Source organism: Schistocerca americana, chromosome 9 (assembly GCF_021461395.2).
Source record: "Schistocerca americana isolate TAMUIC-IGC-003095 chromosome 9, iqSchAmer2.1, whole genome shotgun sequence".
NCBI classification, from domain to species: Eukaryota; Metazoa; Arthropoda; class Insecta; order Orthoptera; family Acrididae; genus Schistocerca; species Schistocerca americana.
In genome coordinates this window covers 85,774,153-85,798,678 of record NC_060127.1, presented here as the reverse complement: position 1 = coordinate 85,798,678, position 24,526 = coordinate 85,774,153, and the positions used below count along the sequence as shown (strand labels likewise).

Below are 24,526 nucleotides of genomic sequence, written 5' to 3'. Positions count from 1 at the left end.
CTAGCCTTGCCCACTTGACATCAGTCACTTTCCCCTGGAAGACAATGCTGAAGATTCTCGATGTGAGTCTCCAGTTGTACATTGTGACTATATACAATTGTAGAAGTTTAGTATCCCTCTTATCACTACTTTGTAAAATGCTCTAGATGTTGGCAGGGTTCCTTGTTGTGTATACACAATATTGATAGTCCGTTTAGAGCTTTAGACTGAGGGAAGGGGAATTAGATCTGTAAATTTTCTTACAGAAATACTTGTTTGTCTCCATTCTGGTGCCCCTATAGTTCATGGCCAGACCCTCACTAATATGGGCTTATGTATTTGAAGGAGTCCATCTTCTCTCTTAATGATCATGCTGGGTGCCGCTCTGACTTTTATGATGTACTCTGCCTTGCTGATGGCACTCTGCTACTCCACTTCAGTCGCAATGAGGATAACCAGCTTCTCCTACACTGGATGCTAAATCACATAAAACTTTCTCCAGCAGGCAGTTGAAGAGTACTGGGGATAGTCCATCTCACTGTCTAACACCAGTTCCAAACTACAAGTTCTTCGACAGTTCTCTTTTGATCTTCTATTATTTAGTCAAATATTTTTGCTGGGCTAGTTTCAGTTATTAATGCTCATACATACATAGCCAGTGGGTATCATAGTACATCCAAAGTAGCTTGAATGATTCAACTATGCAGACAGCCATTAGCATAGGTGCTACCACAATGGAGGGGTATATGTGTAGACGCTAGATGAATATGTGATTCCTGGAGAGTGGCAGCAGCATTTAAAGTAGTTACAGTGGCAACAGTCGAGATGACTGACTGATCTGACCTTGTAACATTGGCCAACAATGCCTTCCTACACTGGTTTTGTAAATACAAAGATAAACTGAAGTTATTATTTTTCCCAAGAGCTTGCTGATCTTCTGCATGGCTTAATGATGATGGGATCCTCCTGGGCACAATATTTTGGATGTAAAATAGTCCCTCACTCAGATCTCCAGGCAGGGACTACTCTGGAGGGTACTGTCATCTGTAGAAATAAAACAGGGGTTCTGCAGGTAGGAGTGTGGAATGTGTGATTCCTTAACTGGTAGGTGAGATAGAGAATTTAAAAATGGAAATTGATAAGTTGAAGTTAGATATAGTGGGAATTAGTAATGACAAACAGGACTTACTGTCGAGTGAGTACTGAGTTATAAACAGAAACTGAAGCAGGAGTAAGTATACTAATGCATAAGAACTAAGACTGCAGGTAAGCTACTACAAACCACATGCTGAACACACTATCGTAGCCAAGGTAGACATGATGCAAACAACCACCACAACAGATTTGTATCCCTAACAGCTCTGTAGATGATGATGATAAGACTGAAACAGTGTTTAATGAGACAAAAGAAATTATTCAGATAGTTATGGAAGACACAAATCTAATTTTGATGGGAGACTAGATTTCTATAGTGGAAAAGGAAGAGAAGGAAAAATAGTAGGAGAATCTGTCATTGCAATCAACACAGTACTTCTCATATCATGTGTCACCATTTCTGTTATTGTTTCTGCCGCTATCAGCTGCAGACAGATTTCTAACTCTCTACAAACACAGAAAATAACCATGCCCAGAATGAAAAAAAGAAAAAAAAGGAGTCTTCAAACTTCAGCATAAGCAAAAACAGCCAAATATACTCTTTTTGATGAATTTGTAAAGTGAAAGATGATTTCTAATTTAGAAGCCATGAACTTATTAAAAATCTGTTAAAATGGCACAGATATACTTCCCGAAAATTGGAAGCATAAAAACTTTTTTCCCTGGCTGTACCCTTGAAAATTTGTTTTGAAGAACTTCGGTTATGTTACACAGTTCCTGTTCCTTTCCTCAAACATTATTCTGCTGGTCAGCATTACTAAGGATCTTTCATTTTTTAAATTAGAAATTAATGAATTGTTCAGAAACACCAAAAAACTCCCCTGGCAAAAGAATTTCAGTTTTGATTTGGGATCTCTGTTCATTTACATTAATTTTATTCCATCTCCCCATCTGATATTCTGAATCTTTTTAAATAAAGTTTCAGATACGGAATCTTGAAGAAAAACATCCATGTAAAAGCTTTGGGTAGCATGTCTCCTATACAGCGTGCGTTCCGTAAGTAATGCAACCAATTTTTTTCTGACACAACAGTACACCACAGCGTGTTGTAACCGGCTGGGATAAGTGGAAAGGGGGTGTTAACTTCAAAGCACTCTGTCTCATTCAGCTGCAAGCTGCCAGAGTCAGGACGTACATTTCCGTCAACCCCATTTCGAGTTTATGTAACACTACACAATTGATCATTCTGTAGAGCAACAGTGCACTATCAAATTTTGCGTTAAACTTGGGAAGTCCGCCACCGAAATGTTTCCATTACTTCAGCATGCCTTTGGGACTGATTGCTTGTCCACATCACAAGTTTTCAGATGGCACAAGTCGTTCATGGAGGGCCGAGAGGAGATCACCGATGAACCTCGCAGAGGACGGCCATCAACCACACGAGTCAACGAAAATGTGACGCATGTGCGCGGTTGTTTCAACTCTGACAGACGGCTGAGCCTTCAATTGATAGCACAAACTCTAAACATGTCAAAAACAACCATTTTCCACATTTTTACTGAAGATTTGAACATGAGAAAGATGTGTGCCCAACTCGTCCCAAAAGTGTTGACTGAAGAACACAAGCATATGCAAGAAATGTTGGAAATGTGTGAAAATGATCCTCATTTTTTAAACTCAGTTATCACTGGTCATGAGTCGTGGATTTCTGAGTATGACCCTGAGACAAAAAGGCAGAGTTCAGAGTGGCACAACCCATCATCGCCCCATCCCAAGAAGGCACGCATGAGCAAGTCCAGGATTAAAACCATGCTTATTGTCTTCTTTGACGTTAGAGGCAGTGTCTACCATGAATTTATACCTACTGGGGCTACAGTGAACTCAGCTTTCTACTTAGAAGTGCTCAAAAGACTGAAAAGGAGGGTCTCACGCTGCCGAAGCAACATCAAGGACACGTGGAAAGTTCACCATGACGACGCACCGAGTCACAGTGCCTTCATTGATAACGACTTCCTGGCCAGGACTAAGACCCCACTAGTTCCCCAGCCTCCCTACAGTCCTGACCTGGCTCCTGCAGACTTTTTTTTGTTTCCTCGGTTAAAAGGAGTCATGAAAGGAAAACATTGGGACACGATTGAAACCATCCAGGCGCATGTTACATCAACTCTAAAGGACATTCCGGAAAAGGCATTCTGGGATCCCTTCCAGGCATGGAAACACCGCCTCCAGAAGTGTATCAATGCAAGAGGGTGCTATTTTGAAAATTTTTGATTATTTGTACGAATATATTCAATAAATGATTTTTTATGAATTTGGTTGCGTTACTTATGGAATGCACCTTGTATATTTGAAGAAATTTTCAATTTTCTTTTTGTGATGTTGTCCCACACAAAGGTATCAACAGAAAAATGTAGGTTTGTTCTTATTATAAGCTCAATAAAGTAACCTAAAATTATTCAGTCAAGAACAGGTATTGCCAGTGCTGACAAAACACAGAAGATAGTCAGTGTCTCTGCAGCAACTCAGAACAGTCTTTGTCTGAAGAACCCAAGAGTAGGGTACATTGTGAGACTCACCTTACTCAGTTGCTGCTGGGAACACTGATTATTCTCTGTGTTTTACTGTCACCACCAATTAACAATCATGAAAATAATATTGCAGTGAATTAATTTTTTGTTTCTCTGTAAGATGAGGAACATAGAATTGCAGTTCAGACAACATTTACTTGCATAATGAGAAACAAGAAACTAATTCTATTGACACTAGGTGTCAAACGAAACATTCTAAGAGCAGATTTCATGTGTGTTTTTACACTGTGCCTTCCTCTCGATCAGATCTGAGGTTCCCGTAATGCAAAGTGAGACGCCCCTTACCTGGTTTTGCGGTGACCGAGCGCTCCTTCTCCGCAGCACGGCTATGCCAACTATCACAGCTGCCATGAGTGTGATGCCGGCAAAAGCCAGAGTGAAGTAGATGCTCTTGTTCTCCCGATGGTACACCTCACGTCGTACTGAGAAAGTCTGCCAAAGTACAGTTTCTATTAGTCCCAGTTTTCTGAGTTTGCACAACTGATTTAGAGCAAGTTAAATGAAATGATATTAGCAATAAACTTATCATGAAAACTGGAGACAACAAGGTAAATGTAGTACAGGATTTCTGTTACCTCAGAAGCAAAATTGCACCTGACAAACAAAGTAAGGGGGACAGGCTAGCACAGGCAAAAAGCGTTTTCCTTGACAAGAGAAGTCTACTAGTATGAAACATGACCTTAATCTTTGGAAAAAATTTCTGAGAATGTATGTTTGGAACACAGCACTGTATGGTAGTGAAACATGGACTGTGGGAAAAGCCAGAACAGAAGAGAATTGAAGTGTTTGAGATGTGGTGTTACAGATGAACTTTGAACATTAGAGGGACTGATAAGATAAAGAATGAGCAGGTTCTCTGCAGAATCAGTGAAGAGAGAAACATACGGAAAACACCAACAGGAATGAAGGACAGGATGATATGGTGTGTTAAGACATCAGCAAATAACTCACATGTAGCGGATAAAAAACTGTAGGAGAAGATAGATTGGACATATGGTACAAGTGTTACTATGAGTTGAACGAATTGGCACAAGAGAGGAACTTGGGGTGGGTCAAAAGACTGGTGACTACACATAATTGTGTACACATACACCCCAGAACAAAAATAGTGGCCTATACATAAAAATCCAAATAACCAAAATGAGGATAAAATACACCTACATTCTAAAACTTCCATGTTCAAATTAATTTTTGTTATAGAGTGGTGTTGAAAAAGTAATCACTGCTGTGTGCACAGTCTGACAACCTGCCCAGATAAAGCTTAGTACAATACAAATACAATCAGGCAAATACTGACAGTATTTAACAACTGAAAATCTCTCAATGTAACAATCTAGTAAATGATTCATCGAGTTTAAAACCTGCTGCCACCAAATGACACCCACATCAATGCTGTGTCCAAATATACAGTCTAAAGCAGAATTACGCACAAATTAATTAAGATTAAAGGGAAAATTATGATGTGAGTTGACTAACTGCTGACCAAAATTTGGCAATATCAAGGAACTGACATTCGATAGTCAACAGTATTCAAGACTGAACATAAGCAGTACTGTGTGAACTGTGCTGAGATCAGCTGTCTGAAGTAATTAGCCTGGGCTCCTAGTTAACTGGATGCAGTTAACCACTTGTGTTTTCTTTTTGCTTGTTGTTCATCAGAAATATGTGGGTATTTTGATGCCAATATAAGTGGGAGTATACAGAGCTTGCAAGTATAAGGGGCATACAAAATGAAATGAGCCAGAGGCATAATTACAGAAAACAGGACCTGTATGTTAAAAGTATTGACCCTGGCTGTAGAGACCCTTGTCCCACTGGGACAAAAGTTGGTGAATGGCTGTCTCATAAAATTCCCGGGGCTGCGATGTGAACCAGTTCTGCACGTACAGCTGGAGGTGAATCTGAAAGGTTATGCTGACATTCTTCTTTGACCAAGATGGCCCCCTTTAGTTCACTTCCTGCAGCACGGGACAACAGTGAATGCCCAAAATTACTTGCAAACCTTGACCACTCTTTGCCAAGCAATCAAATCAAAACTACCAGGCAATCTCACATGTGGCGTCATTCTGCTCCATGACAATGCAAAGTCTGATATGGCCAATATAGTCACAACACTCCTACAGAAATTCAAATTGGAGGCTTTTGGCCAGCCATAGGTGCGGAACTGGTTAACATCGGTGCCCCGAGAATTTTATGAGACAGCTATTCACTGCCTTGTGTCATAGTGGGACAAGTGTCTCAACAGCCAGGGTCAATACTTCTAACATACAGGTGCTGGTTCCTGTAATTATGCCTCTGGCTTGTTTCACCCCTTATATGATGATTGATAAAAATATTTGTAAATTGTATACAATAAATAATATTATAAATAAACAGAGCTTGGTGCAAAGTCCATGTCCATCTACTAATGCGAGCCTGAAAGACTTTCTCTGTGGTCTGGTACCTGGATCATGCCTAAGGGACCTGCAATGGAGTACCAGAAACACAACAGCCCTGAGAACATATATTTTTTTCAAATGGCACTTAAAATTAGAACATTTTTCATTGCCACTCGTCATACATTTTTGCAAGGAACTGCTATTTACTGTATCTGCAAAACATGTACATGTAACATTTGAAAGCCCACTGCATTACTCGTACCTTACTCACCAAAAATTGACAACTTATTTACAAAATTATACTTAAAAACACCATACTTTCTATCACTTGCTTTCAGATTGGGAAATAATCTTCCAATTCTTTCAATTCCTGTTTTTTAGTCTCTTTTCCCCTTTATGATGGTTCTCATTTTCTGTAGAGTTAAAACTATGGTATCATAAACCAAATTTTGCCCAGCATACATAACAGATTGACACATTTCCATGTCTCAGTGTGAGTGATAATGGGTTCCTTGATCACTTCATCTTTGCTGTTTTTCCTCAACTGAACGCCCTTTGTTTATTACATCTGCATCACTTAGTTGCTCAAATCCTCATTCACTGTCATCACTGTTTAACCACCCATTGACATTTTCAACATCTGCATCTTCACAACCAAAAATTAATATTCTAAATGAAGATATTCATTCTGATTATAACAAAATCCTTCAGCCATCACTATTTATTTTAAAAATCACTGAACTACGCCCAGAAAATCCACAAGCTAACTAATCTACAGAGGGTAAATTTTTTGAGAGGCAGTTGGTTTTATCAGAGTTCCAATACGCCGTATTATTTCCCACTCTTTTGGCTACAAAATCCTATTTTTCAATACAATCTCTGTGCAATGTGATGGACTTAAGCCATCTTACTGGGAAGGACTGTACCTTGCATGGTATCACTCTACTGCTTGATATCGGGGCCAATGTCTTGCTGCATCAATAACCTCCCCATCATCCATGTACTGCTTTCTCCGGAGTGCATCCTTCACTGGGCCAAACAGATGGAAGTCGAAAGATGTGAGATCTCGGCTCTAGGGTGTTTGAGGAAGAACAGTCCAGTGAGACTTTGGGAGATGCTCTGAGGTGGACAGACTTGTGTGAATCCTTGGGTTGTCATGCAGAAGGAGAAGTTCATTTGCATTTTTGTAGAAACAAACACACTGAAGTCAACTCTTCAGTTTCCTGAGGGTAGCACAAAATGCTTACGAGCTGACTGTTGCACCATGAAGAAGGTCATCAAACAGAATAACCCCTTCAGAGTCACAGAAGACCATTGCCAATACTTTACCAGCTGAGGGTGCAGCTTTCAACTTTTTTTTTTCTTGAGGAGAAGTAATGTGGCAACACTCCATGGATTGCAGTTTTGCTTCCAGTTGAAAGTGATGAAATCCAGTTTCATCAGCTGTGATAATTTCAACAAAATATTGTCACTATGAGCCTTGTAACATGCAGGCCTTTCACACATATGGTCCTTCATTGCTCTTTATGCTCTTCTATTAGGCACTGAAAAACCCAGTGGGCACACGCTTTTGAGTATCCAATGGTTGACGAGTGTGACAGCACTACTAACAGAGACATCCAATTGCGCAGCGAGGTGTTTGCGTTCTGTCAGTCACTTTGAATGAGGGAGTCTGTACATTCCAACACTGCAGGAGTCGCAGCTGTGTGCGGCTGGCCAGCATGTGGGACATCAGGCAGGTTTGCATGACAATGTTGCAATAATGACAGATGCCTTGCCCAAACACTCACCACACTTTTGTTCACAATCACGTCTCTGCAGACATTCTGGAAGTGCCTATGGATATCTGTGATTCTCTGGTTTTCTGAAGAGGGGGGGTGGGGGACTGTCTGCCTGGAACATACCTCCATTACAGATGCCATTTTGAATGCTATATATAGCACCACCACCTACTGGAGCTTCAGGAAACTATAGGGGCTGAAGGGGGAGTATTCTGTGATGCCCCACAACCAAGTCCACATGTTTTCAACCAAAATTGGCCGAGAAAAAAATGTGATGTGTAACTAAATAATCAGGAAATTGCTGTATTGATTCAACTAGTGACCAGTTCAGTATGGGTTTAGCCAGTGCTGTTTTTCTGGGGGAACGCTGGGGGATGCGTGCCCCTAAACTTTTTCGTCTACAAAGTAATTTTTTTGCGATGTTGAGAACTTAGACGAGTGCCAAAGATTCATTTCACAAATGTAAATGTTTTTATTTCATTTTTTCGTGTAAGTAATTGCAATACGAATGATACCAGTGCAGTTTGTGGTGGGAAAAGTGATGTCATCAACTGTTTCAACCATTTCGAAGCTGCGGCAACCGTTCTTGACAACTGAATCGCTGGCAGCCAATTCGACAAGCATGTAGTACCCTCACCCGCTAATAGTGGGTGATGGTAGTGCTAAACGGATATGAGTACGCTCAAACGCCGAGCTACCAATAGATGTCTCTACGATCCCACTACCATGATCCTTCTCGATTCATTGTCATCTTTGTTTTGTTGTTCTTTATTCATTTGCGTTTGCTGTTCCATTCTTGTCGGTTGTGCAAAGTTTTACAATGTGTCGTGTCTTTCGTTGCAACTTGTAAGTTAAGTTGGAGGTGAGCGATGAGCAGAAAACTAACAAACACACTGAAGTCAACTCTTCAGTTTCCTGAGGGTAGCACAAAATGCTTACGAGCTGACTGTTGCACCATGAGGAAGGTCATCATACAGAATAACCCCTTCAGAGTCACAGAAGACCATTGCCAATACTTTACCAGCTGAGGGTGCAGCTTTGAACTTTTTCTTTCTTTTTTTTCTTGAGGAGAAGTAATGTGGCAACACTCCATGGATTGCAGTTTTGCTTCCAGTTGAAAGTGATGAAATCAAGTTTCATCAGCTGTGATAATTTCAACAAAATATTGTCACTATGTGCCTTGTAACATGCAGGCCTTTCACACATATGGGCCTTCATTGCTCTTTATGCTCTTCTATTAGGCACTGAAAACCAAAAACTGTTAATAATTCGTGTGCGAGTGAAAAGCCAGGAAGTTCAACATCAGTAGGTGATGAAAGTGAAACTGTAGACCTGAGCAATGATTGATTGGACTCTCCTGTTTCATTTGAGTTGTATTATAGGTTAATTGAAGTATACGATACCATTTTCTTTTATTGTTCAGGGGTTGATGGGAATCGCATGCTTCATTTGAGGTGATGTAAACTGAAGTGTTTGATACCACATTCTCTTGTATGTTTGGGTGTTTTTCGGTATTGCCTGCTTCATTTGAGCTGTAGTAAAGTCAACTGAAGAGTCCAATACGATTTTTTTTGTAGTTCGACTTGATGACATCATGGCTAAAAGCATATGGGCGGTATCCCATGCTTCAGCTATAAGTAATTTTCGCTGCATTATATCCAATGTCAGAGTACCCTCAAACTTTTTTTTAATAAAAAAGCACTGGGTTTAGCAGTATAATAATTAATCTGAGTCAATCAATAAATGTTTGCCAAGTTAATCTACGTAGAAATGCATGCTTTAATTTGTCTCTTGTACCACACGTGAGTAAGACTGTGTAGATTCTGGGTGGGGCTATGAATGGGTATTTGTGTGATGCCACCGAAGCTCCGAGGACAGACGAAAGTGCTGTTTCAGGTTTAGAACGTAGCACTCACCGCTTCACTGTGGCTCACATCGTGGGTCTGCGCGTGTGCGACCCTGGCGGGCGGCTCCTCCTGGTGGTGCACGGCTGCGGTCTCCGACTCGGGTGGGGCGGCCGAGCTGTAGGCGGCTGGCTGCACGGGTGGAGCCTGCTGCCCTGCCTGCGCCTGCACTGCGGGCTGCGGGGCCACCGCCGCCACAGCTGCGTCCTCCTCTGCCGGTATCACGGCCGCCTCTGCCGGAGCATCCTGCTGCTGCTGTTGCTGCTGCTGGCGTGACAGTTCTGCCCTCTCCTTCTTACGCTGCTCCTTGCGTTGTTTCTCTAGCTGGCGCTGGCGTTCCTTCTCTGTCGGCCGGGTAACAGTAACAAGTGAGAAACAAGAATGGAAGTGTTCGTTAATGTGGATATACATCTTTGAGGCGTGTCCAGAAAGCAAGTACCATTTTGAAAAAAGCTCATAAAAACACTTTTCCTTTTAAAACCAAAATTTATTTTTACAGGAAAGAACATCTTGAACTATTTTTCTACATAGTTTCCAACATTGTCCAGACATTTGTACCAGAGGGAAACCAAATTTTCTATGCCCTCTCCGTAGGAAGATCCCAAACACCAATTATTGCATGTTTCTGCTGACTCAGTTACTTCCCAGAGGTGAAACAGCCAGTGTGGCACTATACTGTGAAACATTGAGATATACTGTGAAACACTGAGAAAACTTTGGCACGAGACTCAAAACAAAAGGCCTGGAATGCTCAGTTCAAGCATTGTGTTGCTTCAAGACAATGCAAATCCCGATTCTGCTTGTGTCACCCAAAACCTTATTAAAAAATTCGCTTATGAGCAGTTCGGTCACCTGCCATACAGTCCTGACCTTGCAACTTCTGACTATCACTTGTCCTCTAACTTTTCATCCATATTTTAAACTGCAAAAGAGCTGTCATACACTACAATAAATTCCACAAGGAAACACAGCACTAAAAGCATCACAATTGTTACATTCATAGAACTGGAAACTGGGAACGGTAGCTGTGATGTTTTTTTTGTTAATGGTGAACAAAGGCTATTATTTCACTATTTTTCTCCCATTCAAGTGTGTTTGTTGCTTTAATTTACTTTCAGTCGATCTAAAAGCAACTAAAGCTTCACCCGCAGCAACTTTAGCAATGTTAGAGACTCTTCCTTTTTGTCTTGCCTTTCCCAGCTTCCCCACAGAGTTGGTATTGTTGTACGGTTTGTAGCAATGTTAGTGACAACTGGTGGCCGGAAGCCCTGCATGATGCCGCCCCCCCCCCCCCCCCAAGAAGTAATCTGTGCGACCCATCCGTGTGCGTGTGTGTGTGTGTGTGTGTGTGTGTGTGTGTGTGTGTGTGTGTGTGTGTGTTTTGTGGGTAACAACCCAGTATTTACCTACTTGGATGTGGAGAACTGCCTAAAAACCACATCCACAGTGGATGGCTCACCAGCCCTCATCATGAAACCACAAAGAAAATTCAATCTGGGGCAGGTTTGCCTCCCTTGACGCCAAAAGTAACACGTGAACAAGCTTGACTCTCTGGCCTAATCTATGAAAGTTAGAGGACAATGGGTTACATTAACAGGATACACTTGTGTTTGTGTATCACATTGACATCAACACTAATGTGTCTCATGATAAAGCCATTAATAAACTAGAATATTAAATATAGCTGAATGGAAGGGAGGTGGTAAAAGAATAGCCTTTCTTCTCCATAGTAAAAGCAACAAGGTTAACAGGCAGTTAAAAGTACACCTCTTAAATAGTACATACTGTACATCAAAGGTTTACTTACAGAGGGCAATCAAAATGTTACACAAGTCAAATCAAAAAGTAGTCCAGTGTGTGTCACGTGCACGCATGTGTGTATGGTAATATTTTATTACCTCACATACATTATTTGTAACGGTTCAAAATGGTCTGCCCTGTCCAGTACTGCAAGTACAAACTTGTTTAACCATGTTTAAAGCCACTTTTCAGAGAATGTTGACACCAGTGTTGTTAATCTGCATTGTTAAGTTAATCTTTAGTGTTGTCAGTGAGTGTAGCCTGTTTTTATAGATCCTACCCTTAAGGTAGCCCCACTGAAAAAACCGGGCTAATGTACGAGACACAATCCTCTACAGATGATTTTATCATCAAAAAATTCACATAATAAATGAATTGTTTTGTTACATGTGTGACAAGTGGCACAATGCTGCTGCCTCAAGAAGTGAAATAACATTAGTACACAACACAGTTCACTGTAGATTAAAAGGATGAAGGACCCACTGTCCAATGATACAGCACACCTCATTCTGATTTTCTGACAGTGCAAGGTACTTTAACGACAGACACAAGGAGTTTTGGCTGCAAAGTTCCTGCATTTTGGCTAGTTGGTTATGCACTAAGGTGAAACTAAACCACATCAGTGAAGAAAACGCAATCCAGTTCTGCAATTCCATGGCTATTAACAAGTGACTAATACCATGTACAGTATGCTAAACGCTTTTTCTTTATCCACCACCTTGAATTCCTCCATACCTTGAACATGTTATGCAAGTACTGCGGCATCTGGATATTTCTCACTAAATATATCTACAATACATGTATGGGAACAGCTGACAAAATACTGTTTAACAACAAAAATGCATTGCTATTGAGAAAATGACAGGTTTAGAAAGCAGTGAACTGCACAGTGCTACAAATGTCATGTGACCTGTACATGTTACATTGGCATCTTCATTTGTTCTTGACAATTCATGTGGTGGCTAATCCACAGATATGGTAACTCCTATTTACAGGCAAACCTATTATGTGCACAGTTCTTTTTTAAAATAAAAAAATCTCTGACTTACTTCAAATACATCTACATCTATATCTACATTACTACTCTGTAATTTGCACTTAAGTGCCTGGCAGAGGGTTCTTCAAACCACCTTCATTCTATTTCTCTACTGTTCCATACACTAAAAGTGTATGGAAGAAACGAACACTTAAATCTTTATGTATACCGGTAAGCTCTGATTTCTCTTTTCTTATTATGATGATCATTTCTCCCTGTGTAGTTTGGTGACAATAAAATATTTTCACATTCACAGGAGAAATTTGGTGGTTGAAATATCGTGAAAAGGTTCGACCACAATGAGAAATGCATTTGTTATAATGAATGCCATCCAAACTCGCTTATCATATCTGTGATACTCTCTCCCCTATTTCATAGTAATACACAACAAGCTGCCCTTCTTTGAGTTTTTTTGATGTTCTCTGTCGATGGTACCTGGTAAGGCTCCCACAATGCACAGCAGTACTTTATCAGAAGACGAACAAGTATAGTGTAGGCAGTCTCTTTAGTAGACTTGTTTTATTTTCTGAGTGTTCTGCTGGTAAAATGCAATCTTTGGTTTGCCTTCCCCACAATATTATTTATGTAATCATTTCTATTTAAGTTGTTTGTAATTATAATTCCTAGGTATTTAGCTGAATTGACAGCCTTTAAATTTGTGTGATTTCTCATGTTACTAAAATATAACAGATTTATTTTCATACTCATGTGGATGACCTCAAACTTTTCTTTATTCAGAAACAGTCAACAGTTTTTGCACCATACAGATATAATGCCTAAATTATTTTGCAATTGTTTTGATCTTCTGATCTAAGAAGGCAGCTCAGATTGACTCCTAAATCGTTTACATAGATTACGAACAGCAGAGGGCCTATAACATTTCATTGAGCAATGATGGATATTACTTGTGTTTTACTCAATGATTTTCCATCGATTACTACGTACTGTAACCTTTCTGAGGGAAAATCATGGATCCAGTCACAAAGCTGAAGCAGTTCTCCATAGGGTCACAATTGTGAGGAATGGTTCAAAAGCTTTCTGGAAATCTAGAATAATGGAATAAATCTGACATGCCCTGTTGACAGCACTCTTTATTTCATGTAGTGCTTCACAAGAATGATATTTTCAGAATCCATGCTGACTATGTGTCGACAGACCATTACCTTTGAGGTAATTCATGATGTTCAAGCACAGTATCTGTTCCAAAATACCACTGCAAATCAGCTTTAGTGATATGTGTCTGTAATTCAGCAGATTACTCTTATTGCCTTCAGAGTATAACCCATATTGCTGGAAAACTGTATGCCAACGATCTCTGATCCAAAATGCTCTGCTTTTGTCTCCCTGAGACTATCTTCCCCTCCATAATGGAAGCAGGCAGACACATGAAAACACATCAACAACATTATGGAGAGGCAGGAGAATCATCATGATCATGATGTCAGCCAAATTGGCATGTGTATATGTTCGTGTGAGTACGCGTGTGGGTGCATGCACGCGTGCAATGTGTATAGTGACTAGTACTGAGATGTATGCGGAAAAGTCAGTAGTGCCATATATCTCCTCAGCCAGCTCGCAAAGATAGTTCCTAGCTAAGCACTGAAATTAGTATATTATGGAACACTTTACCTCTTTCTCAATTACGGTATTGAACTATGGGGCTGTGCAGCTGATGTACATTTAAAAAGAATACTACTACTACTACCAGAAAAGAGCAATAAGACTTATACATGGGATGGGACATAGAGATTCATGTTGTGAAGTGTTTGTGCAGCACGAATACCTGACAATATATTCTCTGTACATCTTCAAAATAGTTGTATTTTTTATAAGTCAACCAACAGAAGCTATCAAGGGCAGTGACGTACACGATCACAACACTAGAACAAAGTGTAACTATTTCCGTAACAGAGCAACGTTAAAAATGACTGATAGAAGTCCATATATCAGTGGTTTGATTTGGTATAACAAGCTACCAAACTCTCTAAGAATGTGACGGGAAATGTTTTTAAAACAAAATTAAAATCTTTTCTAATAGAAAAATGTTTATATTCTTTCAATGAATTTTAAGATACTGATTGTAACATGAGGCATTAGCATATCAGTTGTAATGTGATAAATGTAAAAAATAGACATAAGAAGCAACAGCTACAGAGTATAGCGTATTTTATAAGTATAAATATAACCATAGTATTAAGTCTGACATTTGCAAAAGCCATCATTACGATGGCTCCATGCAAAGAAAATGTAAATAAATAAATAAATAAATAAATGTTAATAAATAGTGTAACATTAGTTTTTGAATTAACTAAGCTTGCAGGTAATTACACACTTGGATTAGTTGATTTTTAATTGCTTTATTGCTGAATTAAGCAGACATTTTCTTTTTCCTCACCTTATCTCACTTCTTCACAAGGTTGGCAAATTAATCAGAATTTGGCAATATTAGTGGTAGATGTTTTTCATGTTGTCACTCCTTTCCCCTGGGATAGGATTTGTGTACCCCATCTGTCTGGGTTTAGCACTATTCCATACAAAAATGTGAGGACACTTTTGAAATGTTTGAAAATTGTGCAACTGAGAAGGGATTTGGGTACCAGCCTGGAATTCATCGTATCAGCTGTGGGAATCTGCCTAGAATAGAAACAAACAACCAGGCTGGCTGGCACACTGGTCCTCATCATTAATCTGCTAGGTGGATTCAATCCGGAATGGGGGGACCTCCCTGAAGCCCAGAAACAGGGTACTAGTGTGTGTGTGTGTGTGTGTGTGTGTGTGTGTGTGTGCAGCTTGAATTAAGCTGACACATCTATTATAATTGTAAAATGATCTGTGGATGAATAAATAATTAACTAAGTGACAGTACCTTCCTGTTTGGCTGCAACATCTGCACGGTACTTCTCCAGAATAGCTGCCTCCGCATCACGCGTCATGGCCAAGAGAGAGCCCGGAGTCTCGTCCTTGCTACGTAGGGCCTGGATGTAGTCCTCCATCAGCTGGCCAATCTTGGTGCGCAGCTCTGGATACCTGCACATTGTGTGTTGTCACTGGAGACTTCTGGGTACAGGTTGGCTGGCAGCTTTTCTAGGAGCTCTTTGCGGTGTGGGGGAGTAGCCATGTATGTGAAAAACGGTATCCCATTTGAGTCAATTGATGTTTCAAAGTACTGCACTGAAAAGGTGTTTGAATGTTGTGCAGGTGTGGTTAAATTTAGTGGAGCTAAACTTCTTATTGTTGTTATTTATAGATCCCCAGACTCCGATTTCACAACATTTTTGCTAAAGCTAGAGGAGGTTCTTGGTTCACTTTATAGGAAATACAAAAAGTTAGTTATATGTGGTGACTTCAATATTAATTGTATAAGTGATTGTGCAAGGAAAAGGATGCTGGTAGACCTCCTTAATTCATATAATCTTATGCAAACCGTATTCTTTCCAACGAGAGTGCAAGGGAACAGTAGAACAACCATAGACAATATTTTTGTTCATTCGTCATTATTAGAAGGGCATTCTGTTAGCAAAAAAGTGAATGGCCTTTCAGATCATGATGCACAAATTTTAAGTCTAAAAGATTTTTGTGCTTCAACACATGTTAAATATAGTTACCAACTTTTTAGGAAAGCTGATCCAGTTGCTGTACAGACTTTTGTAAACCTTATCAAGGAACAAGATTGGCAAGATGTTTATAGTGCTGATACAGTAGACGATAAATATAATGCTTTCCTCAAGACTTTTCTCGTGCTCTTTGAAAGTTGCTTTCCGTTAGAACGTTTAAAACAGGGTACTAGCACAAACAGGCAGCCTGGGTGGCTGACTAAAGGGATAAGAATATCTTGTAGAACAAAGTGGCAATTATATCAAAACGTTAGAAACAGTCAAAATCTAAATGCAGCAGCCCATTACAAACAGTATTGTAAGGTGCTTAAAAAAGTTATTAGGAAGGCAAAAAGTATGTGGTATGCAGATAGAATAGCTAAGTCTCAGGATAAAATTAAAACCATATGGTCAGTCGTAAAGGAAGTGGCTGGTCTGCAGAGACAGGTCGAGGATATAGAATCAGTGCGTAGTGGGGATGTCCATGTTGCTGATAAGTCGCATATATGTACAGTACTTAATAATCACTTTCTGAATATAGCAGGTGAGCTAAATAGAAACCTAGTCCCAACAGGGAATCATATAGCGCTCTTAGAAAAAAGTGTTCCGAGACTGTTACCTGAAATGCTCCTCCATGATACTGACAAGAGGGAGATTGAGTTAATAATTAAATCACTAAAGACCAAGAACTCTAACGGATATGACGGGGTATCTAGCAGAATACTGAAGTATTGTTCCACGTATATTAGCTCAGTACTTAGCCATATCTGTAACTTTTCCTTTAGCAGTGGTCGGTTTCCTGACCGATTAAAGTACTCGGTAGTGAAGCCACTTTATAAAAAGGGAGACAGGGATAATGTTGACAATTATAGACCTATTTCTATGCCATCGGTGTTTGCTAAAGTTATCGAGAGGCTTGTATATACAAGGTTACTGCAGCATTTAAATTCACATAATTTGCTGTCAAATGTACAGTTTGGTTTTAGAAATGGCTTAACAACTGAAAATGCTATATTCTCTTTTCTCTGTGAGGTTTTGGACGGATTAAATAAAAGGTTGAGAACGTTAGGTGTTTTCTTTGATTTAACGAAGGCTTTTGACTGTGTTGACCACAAAATATTACTGCAGAAGTTGGAACATTATGGTGTAAGGGGAGTAGCTTACAATTGGTTCGCCTCCTACTTTAAGAACAGAAAGCAGAAGGTAATCCTCCGCAATATTGAGAGTGGTAATGATGTTCAGTCCCAATGGGGCACTGTTAAATGGGGCGTTCCCCAAGGGTCGGTGCTGGGGCCACTGCTGTTCCTTATTTATGTAAATGATATGCCTTCTAGTATTACAGGTGATTCAAAAATATTTCTGTTTGCTGATGACACCACCTTGGTAGTGAAGGATCTTGTGTGTAATATTGAAACATTATCAAATAATGTAGTTCATGAAGTAAGTTCGTGGCTTGTGGAAAATAATTTGATGCTAAATCACAGTAAGACTCAGTTTTTACAGTTTCTAACCCACAATTCAACAAGAACTGACATTTTAATCAGACAGAATGGGCATGTTATAAGCGAGACGGAACAGTTCAAGTTCCTAGGAGTACGGATAGATAGTAAGCTGTTGTGGAAAGCCCATGTTCAGGATCTTGTTCAGAAACTAAATGCCGCTTTATTTACCATTAGAACAGTATCTGAAATAAGTGACATTTCAACACGAAAAGTAGTATACTTCGCATATTTTCATACGCTTATGTCATATGGTATTATTTTTTGGGGTAATTCTTCTGATTCAAAAAGGGTATTTTTGGCTCAAAAACGGGCTGTTCGAGCTATGTATGGTGTAAGTTCGAAAACCTCTTGTCGACCCCTATTCAATAGTCTGGGAATTTTGACATTGCCCTCACAGTATGTATTTTCTTTAATGTCGTTTGTTGTTAGCAATATTAGCTTATTCCCAAGAGTTAGCAGCTTTCACTCAGTTAATACTAGGCAGAAATCAAATCTGCATGTGGAATGCACTTCCTTGACTCTTGTGCAGAAAGGAGTGCAGTATTCTGCTGCATCCATTTTCAATAAGCTACCACAAGAACTCAAAAATCTTAGCAGTAGCCCAAACACTTTTAAGTCTAAACTGAAGAGTTTCCTCATGGCTCACTCCTTCTATTCTGTCGAGGAGCTCCTGGAAGAGATAAAAAAATTAAGCAAATTCCAGTGTTACATTCTTGATTTTCTTTATTTAAACTAACGACTTGTTTCATTTTATCTGTTTCTACAATCGTGTTATAATTTCATGTATTGACTCGTTCCATGACCATGGAGACTTCTCCTAAATGTGGTCCCACGGAACAATAAATAAATAAAAAAAAATAAATAAATAAAAAATACAACGTCGTGCTGACTAAGCTGGTGTTTACTGATGTATAACGTTTGATCATAAGACACAGATCACAGACCAACAATTATGGAACTTGAATTCTTGAGTGAAGTATATGATGAGAAAGGACCACCAGTCATAATGGAAGAAATAAAGAGTGCTAAGAGCATCAAAAGAAAATTCTACCAAGAAAATTTAACAAATTATGAGACAAAACTGCTGGCCAATACCGACTTCAAGGGGTGAAATGTTCTGTAGTGGCAATAGGCACACACAAATGTGAAAGTAATTACATTCACAATACTATTATTTTCTAACAACTGTCCAATGCTATTCAGAGCTACAGCTCCAATTTCACAGACCGTAGAGACTTAATGGGCATTACATATGTTACAATTTTTCACCTAACAGCAAGAAGATGACACAATTGTTAGTTTTAATGAGAAAACTGTCTCATGCAGAATTATGAGAGAAATAAAATATTCTAATACATTAGCTCCATTTAACCACACAGCAATTGTCTTCCGCATTAGTGAAGAAATTCCACATTTGTACTTACATTTTGAACAGTTTAGTCTGTTTGTGGCAGTACTGCACGACTCAAATGACACACATTTAACCTGTGTTACAGTGATGTGATGGGAGTACTGAAGTTTGCAATATTTCCACTTACATAGTTTGATTAAATAAAATAAAAAATCACTTAGAGGAGTGACATTTAACAATTTTTGTTTTACGTTCTACGTATTTTTTATTTTATTTAACCAGTCTGAGTAAATGGACGAATAATTGAATACATCATCACATCACTGGAATGTAGGTTAAATATGTGTCATTTGAGTCAAGTAGCACAATCATGAACATGCTAAATAATTCAAAATGTAGGTATAAATGTAGAAGTTTTTCACCAATGCAGAAGGCAAATGCTACACAGTGAAATGTAGGTAATATGCTACAGTATATTATTTCTCTAATTCATCCTAGGTTTTGGGCCTATTAATTCCTTACTCAGGGAGAAGAGAGTAATAGTGTACCCAAGGTTAAAAAGGAAAGGTATGTCACTCAGACCCCAAGATGAATGGGATCCACCTACAGTGGGAATGAGAATAGAAAATGATGTAGGGGGAGGGGTTAGGAAGCGTAAGTCAGAGATGATACACTGGTAAGCACTAAGACAGCTTCAATCCAGAGATGATAAAGGCAGAGTGAGAAGCAACAATAGATTATGGTGAAGAGAAATGATGAGTACAATTAAGAACTAGGACAGTAAGGGCGGAAGGGAGTGGTGGTGAAAAAAAGGGAGAGAATAGAAAGAGGAGTGGTAGGGAAATGAAGAGGGGAAAAAAGAGGAAAAATGGGTGTACCTATTTTTTCTCCTTCCTTCTGATCCCCTCTTTCTGCCCCCTGCCTCCACCCCCAACCCTACCCGTAATGTCTAGGTGGGTCCTTCTCATTCTGGGAGCTGAGTGACCTGCACTTCGTTTTTAACTTGCCCCTCTCCCCTTCCCAAGGAACAGACTAATACTTCCAAAAGGTTTAGCTTTTATGTGTGACAACTGGGAGAAATAAAGACCACAATAGTTACAATGAAAGGTGGGAGAAAGCAGCATGTGCAGTAGGAGAAATATTCAAGTGTTTGGACCAAGAAAAAATATAAGAAATATTGAGGCTTTGCAAGTGACAAATGACCAGAGGACTTTCTGACAATGGTAATGATTCCAGTAGAAGAGAAACAGGGAACAAGAAATACAGTGAGCACTTAACGTGACGCCAAAAATTGTGTTAAGGATCACAAATAAAAGGGTGGAAAGGATAATGGAGGAAAATTTGGCAGAGGAATAGTTTTGTTTGAGAAGAAATAAAGCCACAAGATATGCAACAGGACTTCAGCAAATTATGGTAGAAAGACAGGTACCTATTCATGTATACATGGTGTTCATTTACACTAATATATTCATTTTAAATGGTTAACTGGTTTGAAGATGTTTTATTTTAAATGGCTGAGCAGTCATAAAATCATTGTGTGAGATCACATTTCAAGTGAGAGAATATCCACAATAAATACAGAAAGAAAAAGAAAGATTCCTATGTGCTGGAATGGCGATGAAACTCACATGTAGAGTGCACTCTTTTCTTTCTTGCAATTGACCTCATACATGTGGTGTCATTACACGTCAATCTTTTGACAATCCCATACGGATAATGAGATGTTGAGAAATGAAAGCAAATAATATGATTCTTTTTTTTGTTTGATGTTGCTATATAACCACCTAGGATTCCAAATCAACCAGTCAAGTGAAAAGTGTTTATTTAAAATAAAAAGCAACTTCCTGCAGAAAAAAATGGTGTTTCCAAAAACTTCAATTCAGTTAGCTATGGACCCAAGCATAAGAAATACTATTGAAATACTTTTAAAGCATTGTGAGAGCAAGTGAATGGTACCTCTCGAGCATCTGCAGTGACTGATTGACAGTGCGGTCAATCTCGGTGAGGTGCTCGAGTGTCGCGGCCTTCTCACGCTCGGCCTGCTCGAAGCTGGAGACGAGTAAGTGGCGGTAGTGGGAGATGGTGTGGTGGCGGTCCTTGTGCAGTGCACGCAGCAGCTTCTGCAGGCACTTCTGCACACGGTGCGTCTGGAACAGGCAAATTTAGTACAATTAGGTCAATGTAGTGGGCAGCCACTCAGTCTGAAAGATGTTTTGCATAACCACAAATTTCATATGCTTCTACTAGCTATTAGGAGAGACCCACTCCAGAAATACACCAGCAGTAACAGAAGAAAATATTATCAGTGTACCTTGTAGTACCTGACAAAGCAAACTACAGGGAGGTGACAAAAGTCATGGGATACCTCCTAATGTTGTGTTGGACCTCTTTTTGCCCAGTGTAGTGCAGGAACTTGTGACCAGGCGAGATGGGATATTTTTACTTCCCCCTCCTGCCTCTTTAAAATTCATTTTTTCATGTCTGACTAATTACCATGAACATAAGTGATTATAATCTGCATTTTCATAAAAGAGAAAGGTTGGCCCTCAGTTCTGGAGAATATAACACCAAGTCCAATTTTGTACTTAATTTATGTATGTAATTGATTTTCCAATTTATTTTGACTATTATTAGTTAGTATCTTTCATTATAGAGTGAAATCAGTGATTGTTTTGGAGCTTAAATTCTATTATTGACTTATAAACAAATATAAATTCTATACTAATTACACACATTTGGAGGAACAACTAACAGTATTCTTAAAGGATCTACTTGGCTCTATTCGAAAACATGTTAGCAAAGCCAGCTCTTATTAATTCCACAGTAATGAACAATTTTGTCAAAAATATTGTTTGCATAACAAAATTTGTTAATTTCATGATTTAAACAAATAATTCAGCCTAACTCTTCTAGTAGAACTGTTAAAAGAAACAATTTTTCGATGTATTCAGTTAATTTAGTGAGTCAAGTTTTAATTGTAATTTTTGTACATTAAACATCGAACAATGTGTAGTTTCAGCACATATTATTGTGAAGATATATAAGGGCCTGATTTATGGTCCCGAGACAGTCAGTCCACAGCCGAGTTTCAGATGAGTAACACAATTAGGCCATGTGTTAAAACAATGACAGTATCTGTTCCATAGGTACCTTGTTATTCTTCAAGAACTGTGTGGTTAGGTTTTTAGTGGTTGTAAACGTTCAATAGTAAACTACTGTAGCAGTGTGTGGATGTTCACCTGCAAACTATTATTGAGGCTCATTGAACGTTAAACAATAGTGCACTGGCCATATTAAATGTGTATTTGGGGGGGGGGGGGGGGGGGGTTGTGAACAGTGAAAGTAAAACTCTGTGAAATGTGCAGAAAATGAGCCATACTGCCTCTTTAGCTGTACATAATTGTGAAAGTGTTGCCAACGGAGGATTTTGCATGTGAACTGAACTCTTGATTATGTCCCATAAATATTCAATGGGATTCATGTTGGGCAATCTGAGTGGCCAAACCATTCACTCGAATGTCCAGAATGTTCTATATACCAACTGTGGCTCGGTGACATGGCATGGCACACTGCCATCCATAAAAATTCCATTGTTCTTTGGGAATGTGTCCTCCATGAATGGCTGCAAATGGTTTCCAAATAGCTGAAAGTCTGAAGGACCCAGTCCATTCCATGTAAACACAGCCCACACCATTATGGTGCCACCACCAGCTTGCACAACGCCTTGTTGACAACTTCGGTCCATGGCCTCGTGAGGGTCTACACCACACTCAAAACCTACAATTAGCTCCTACCAACTGAAATTAGGACTCATATGATGAGGCTGTGGCTTTTCAGTCATCGAAGGTCCAACCAAAATGGTCATGAGCCCAGGAGAGGCACTACAGGCAATGTTGTGCTGGTAGCAAAGGCTCTTGCACCAGTTGTCTGCTGCCATAGCCCATAAATACCAAATTTCACTGCGCTGAGCTAGTGGTTATGTTCATTGTATGTCCGACATTGATTTTTGGGTTTAATTCAAACAGTGTTGCTTGCCTGTTAGCACTGACAACTCTACGCAAAACACCGCTGCTCTTGGTTTTTAAGTGAAGGTCGTTGGTCACTGCATTGTTCACGATGAGAGGTAATGCCTGAAATGTGGTATTCTCAGCACATCCTTGACACTATCAATTGTGGAATATTGAATTCCCTGTCAATTTCTGAAATGGAATGTCCCATGCATCTAGCTCCAATTCCCATTCCACGTTCAAAGTCCATTAATTCCCATTGTGTGGCCATAATCATGTCAGAAACTTTTTCATATGCATTGCCCTTTTATAACTTGTGTACACGGTACTACCACATCTGTTGGTTGGTTGGTTTAAAAGGGGGGAAAGGGACCACTCTACAAGGTCATCGGTCCCTTGTTCCTAATAAAACACTGCCACAAGTGTGAGAATGAAATAGACGAGACATATAACACAAAACGGAAAGAAAGGAAAGACCACAAGAACAAAGGAAAGGCAACAAACACTAAAAGGAACAAAAGAGGACAAGAGAGCAACAGAGAGATTCAAGAAACAGTTAGAAGAGGGTAAAACAAGGAAGCAGATTACAGTGGCTGGCTGACCATGAAAATAAAAAGGAAAAGCCAGTCACCCCGCAGTACATTAAAGCCTTCACCCTAAAAGCACTAGGGTGGAGGATACAGAGGGACAAAGGATGGGTGCTAAAACTCAGACTGAATGGTAAAACCCACCCTCACAGATGAAATGTAAAACCAGATCAGCCGATGAGGCATTGTCTGCTAAAATCAATGATAACGAGTCCAGCAATCAAAGATGAAGTCTCAGGGCAGCGAAAGAAGGACATAGCAGAAGAATATGGGCCATTGTAAACCGGGTGCTGCACCAACACTGAGGTGGGTCTTCACGGCGCATGAGGCAGCCGTGGATCACCCATCAATGGCCAATGCGGAGCCTGCAGAGAACCACAGAGTCCCTGCGAGACGCCCTCATTGAGGACTTCCACACATTCAGGGTCCATGACTCGCAGTTTGTTGTGCGCACTGAGATTTTGCCATTCCGTCTCTCAAAGCTGAAAAACCTTGCAACACAATAACAAACAAAGGCAGTTGCGGGGATGCCCATCACCAGACGTGGTTTCCATGTAGCCCGTTTGACCAGCCTGTCTGAAAGTTCATTTCCTGGGATTCTGATGTGACCAGGGGTCCAGAAGGACACAACTGAATGACTGTACCATTCCAGACCATAGGTGGACTCGTGGATGGATGCTACCATGAGGGTAGCACTGATCGATAGTTTTCAGGCTGTTCAAGGAATCAGTACATAAAAGAAACGACTCCCCAGGGCATGAACGGAGATACTGAAGTGCACAAGAAATGGCCACCAGCTCTGCAGTTCAATATGGCTGCCGTGCACGTAGGCAAAGCCACTTCAGAGCCCCGAAACACATCAAGAACCAAGAGGAAGTGACAGTGGAGAGCCGCAGAGTTCACTGAGTCCTTAGGGCCACATGAA

General features: G+C 39.9%; 1 protein-coding gene across 1 annotated transcript in view; it reads right to left on the bottom strand.

The window, feature by feature from the left end:
* The window catches only part of LOC124550687 (amyloid-beta-like protein), a 145,877-nt gene that overhangs the window by 5,014 nt on the left and 116,337 nt on the right, over positions 1-24,526 (bottom strand). The window contains exons 7-10 of the mRNA XM_047125411.1: positions 20,964-21,154; positions 15,428-15,588; positions 9,738-10,069; positions 3,948-4,094 (exon numbers count right to left, since the gene is read on the bottom strand). Coding sequence (XP_046981367.1) covers positions 3,948-4,094; positions 9,738-10,069; positions 15,428-15,588; positions 20,964-21,154 — 831 coding nt within the window. The remainder of the gene's footprint in view (positions 1-3,947; positions 4,095-9,737; positions 10,070-15,427; positions 15,589-20,963; positions 21,155-24,526) is intronic.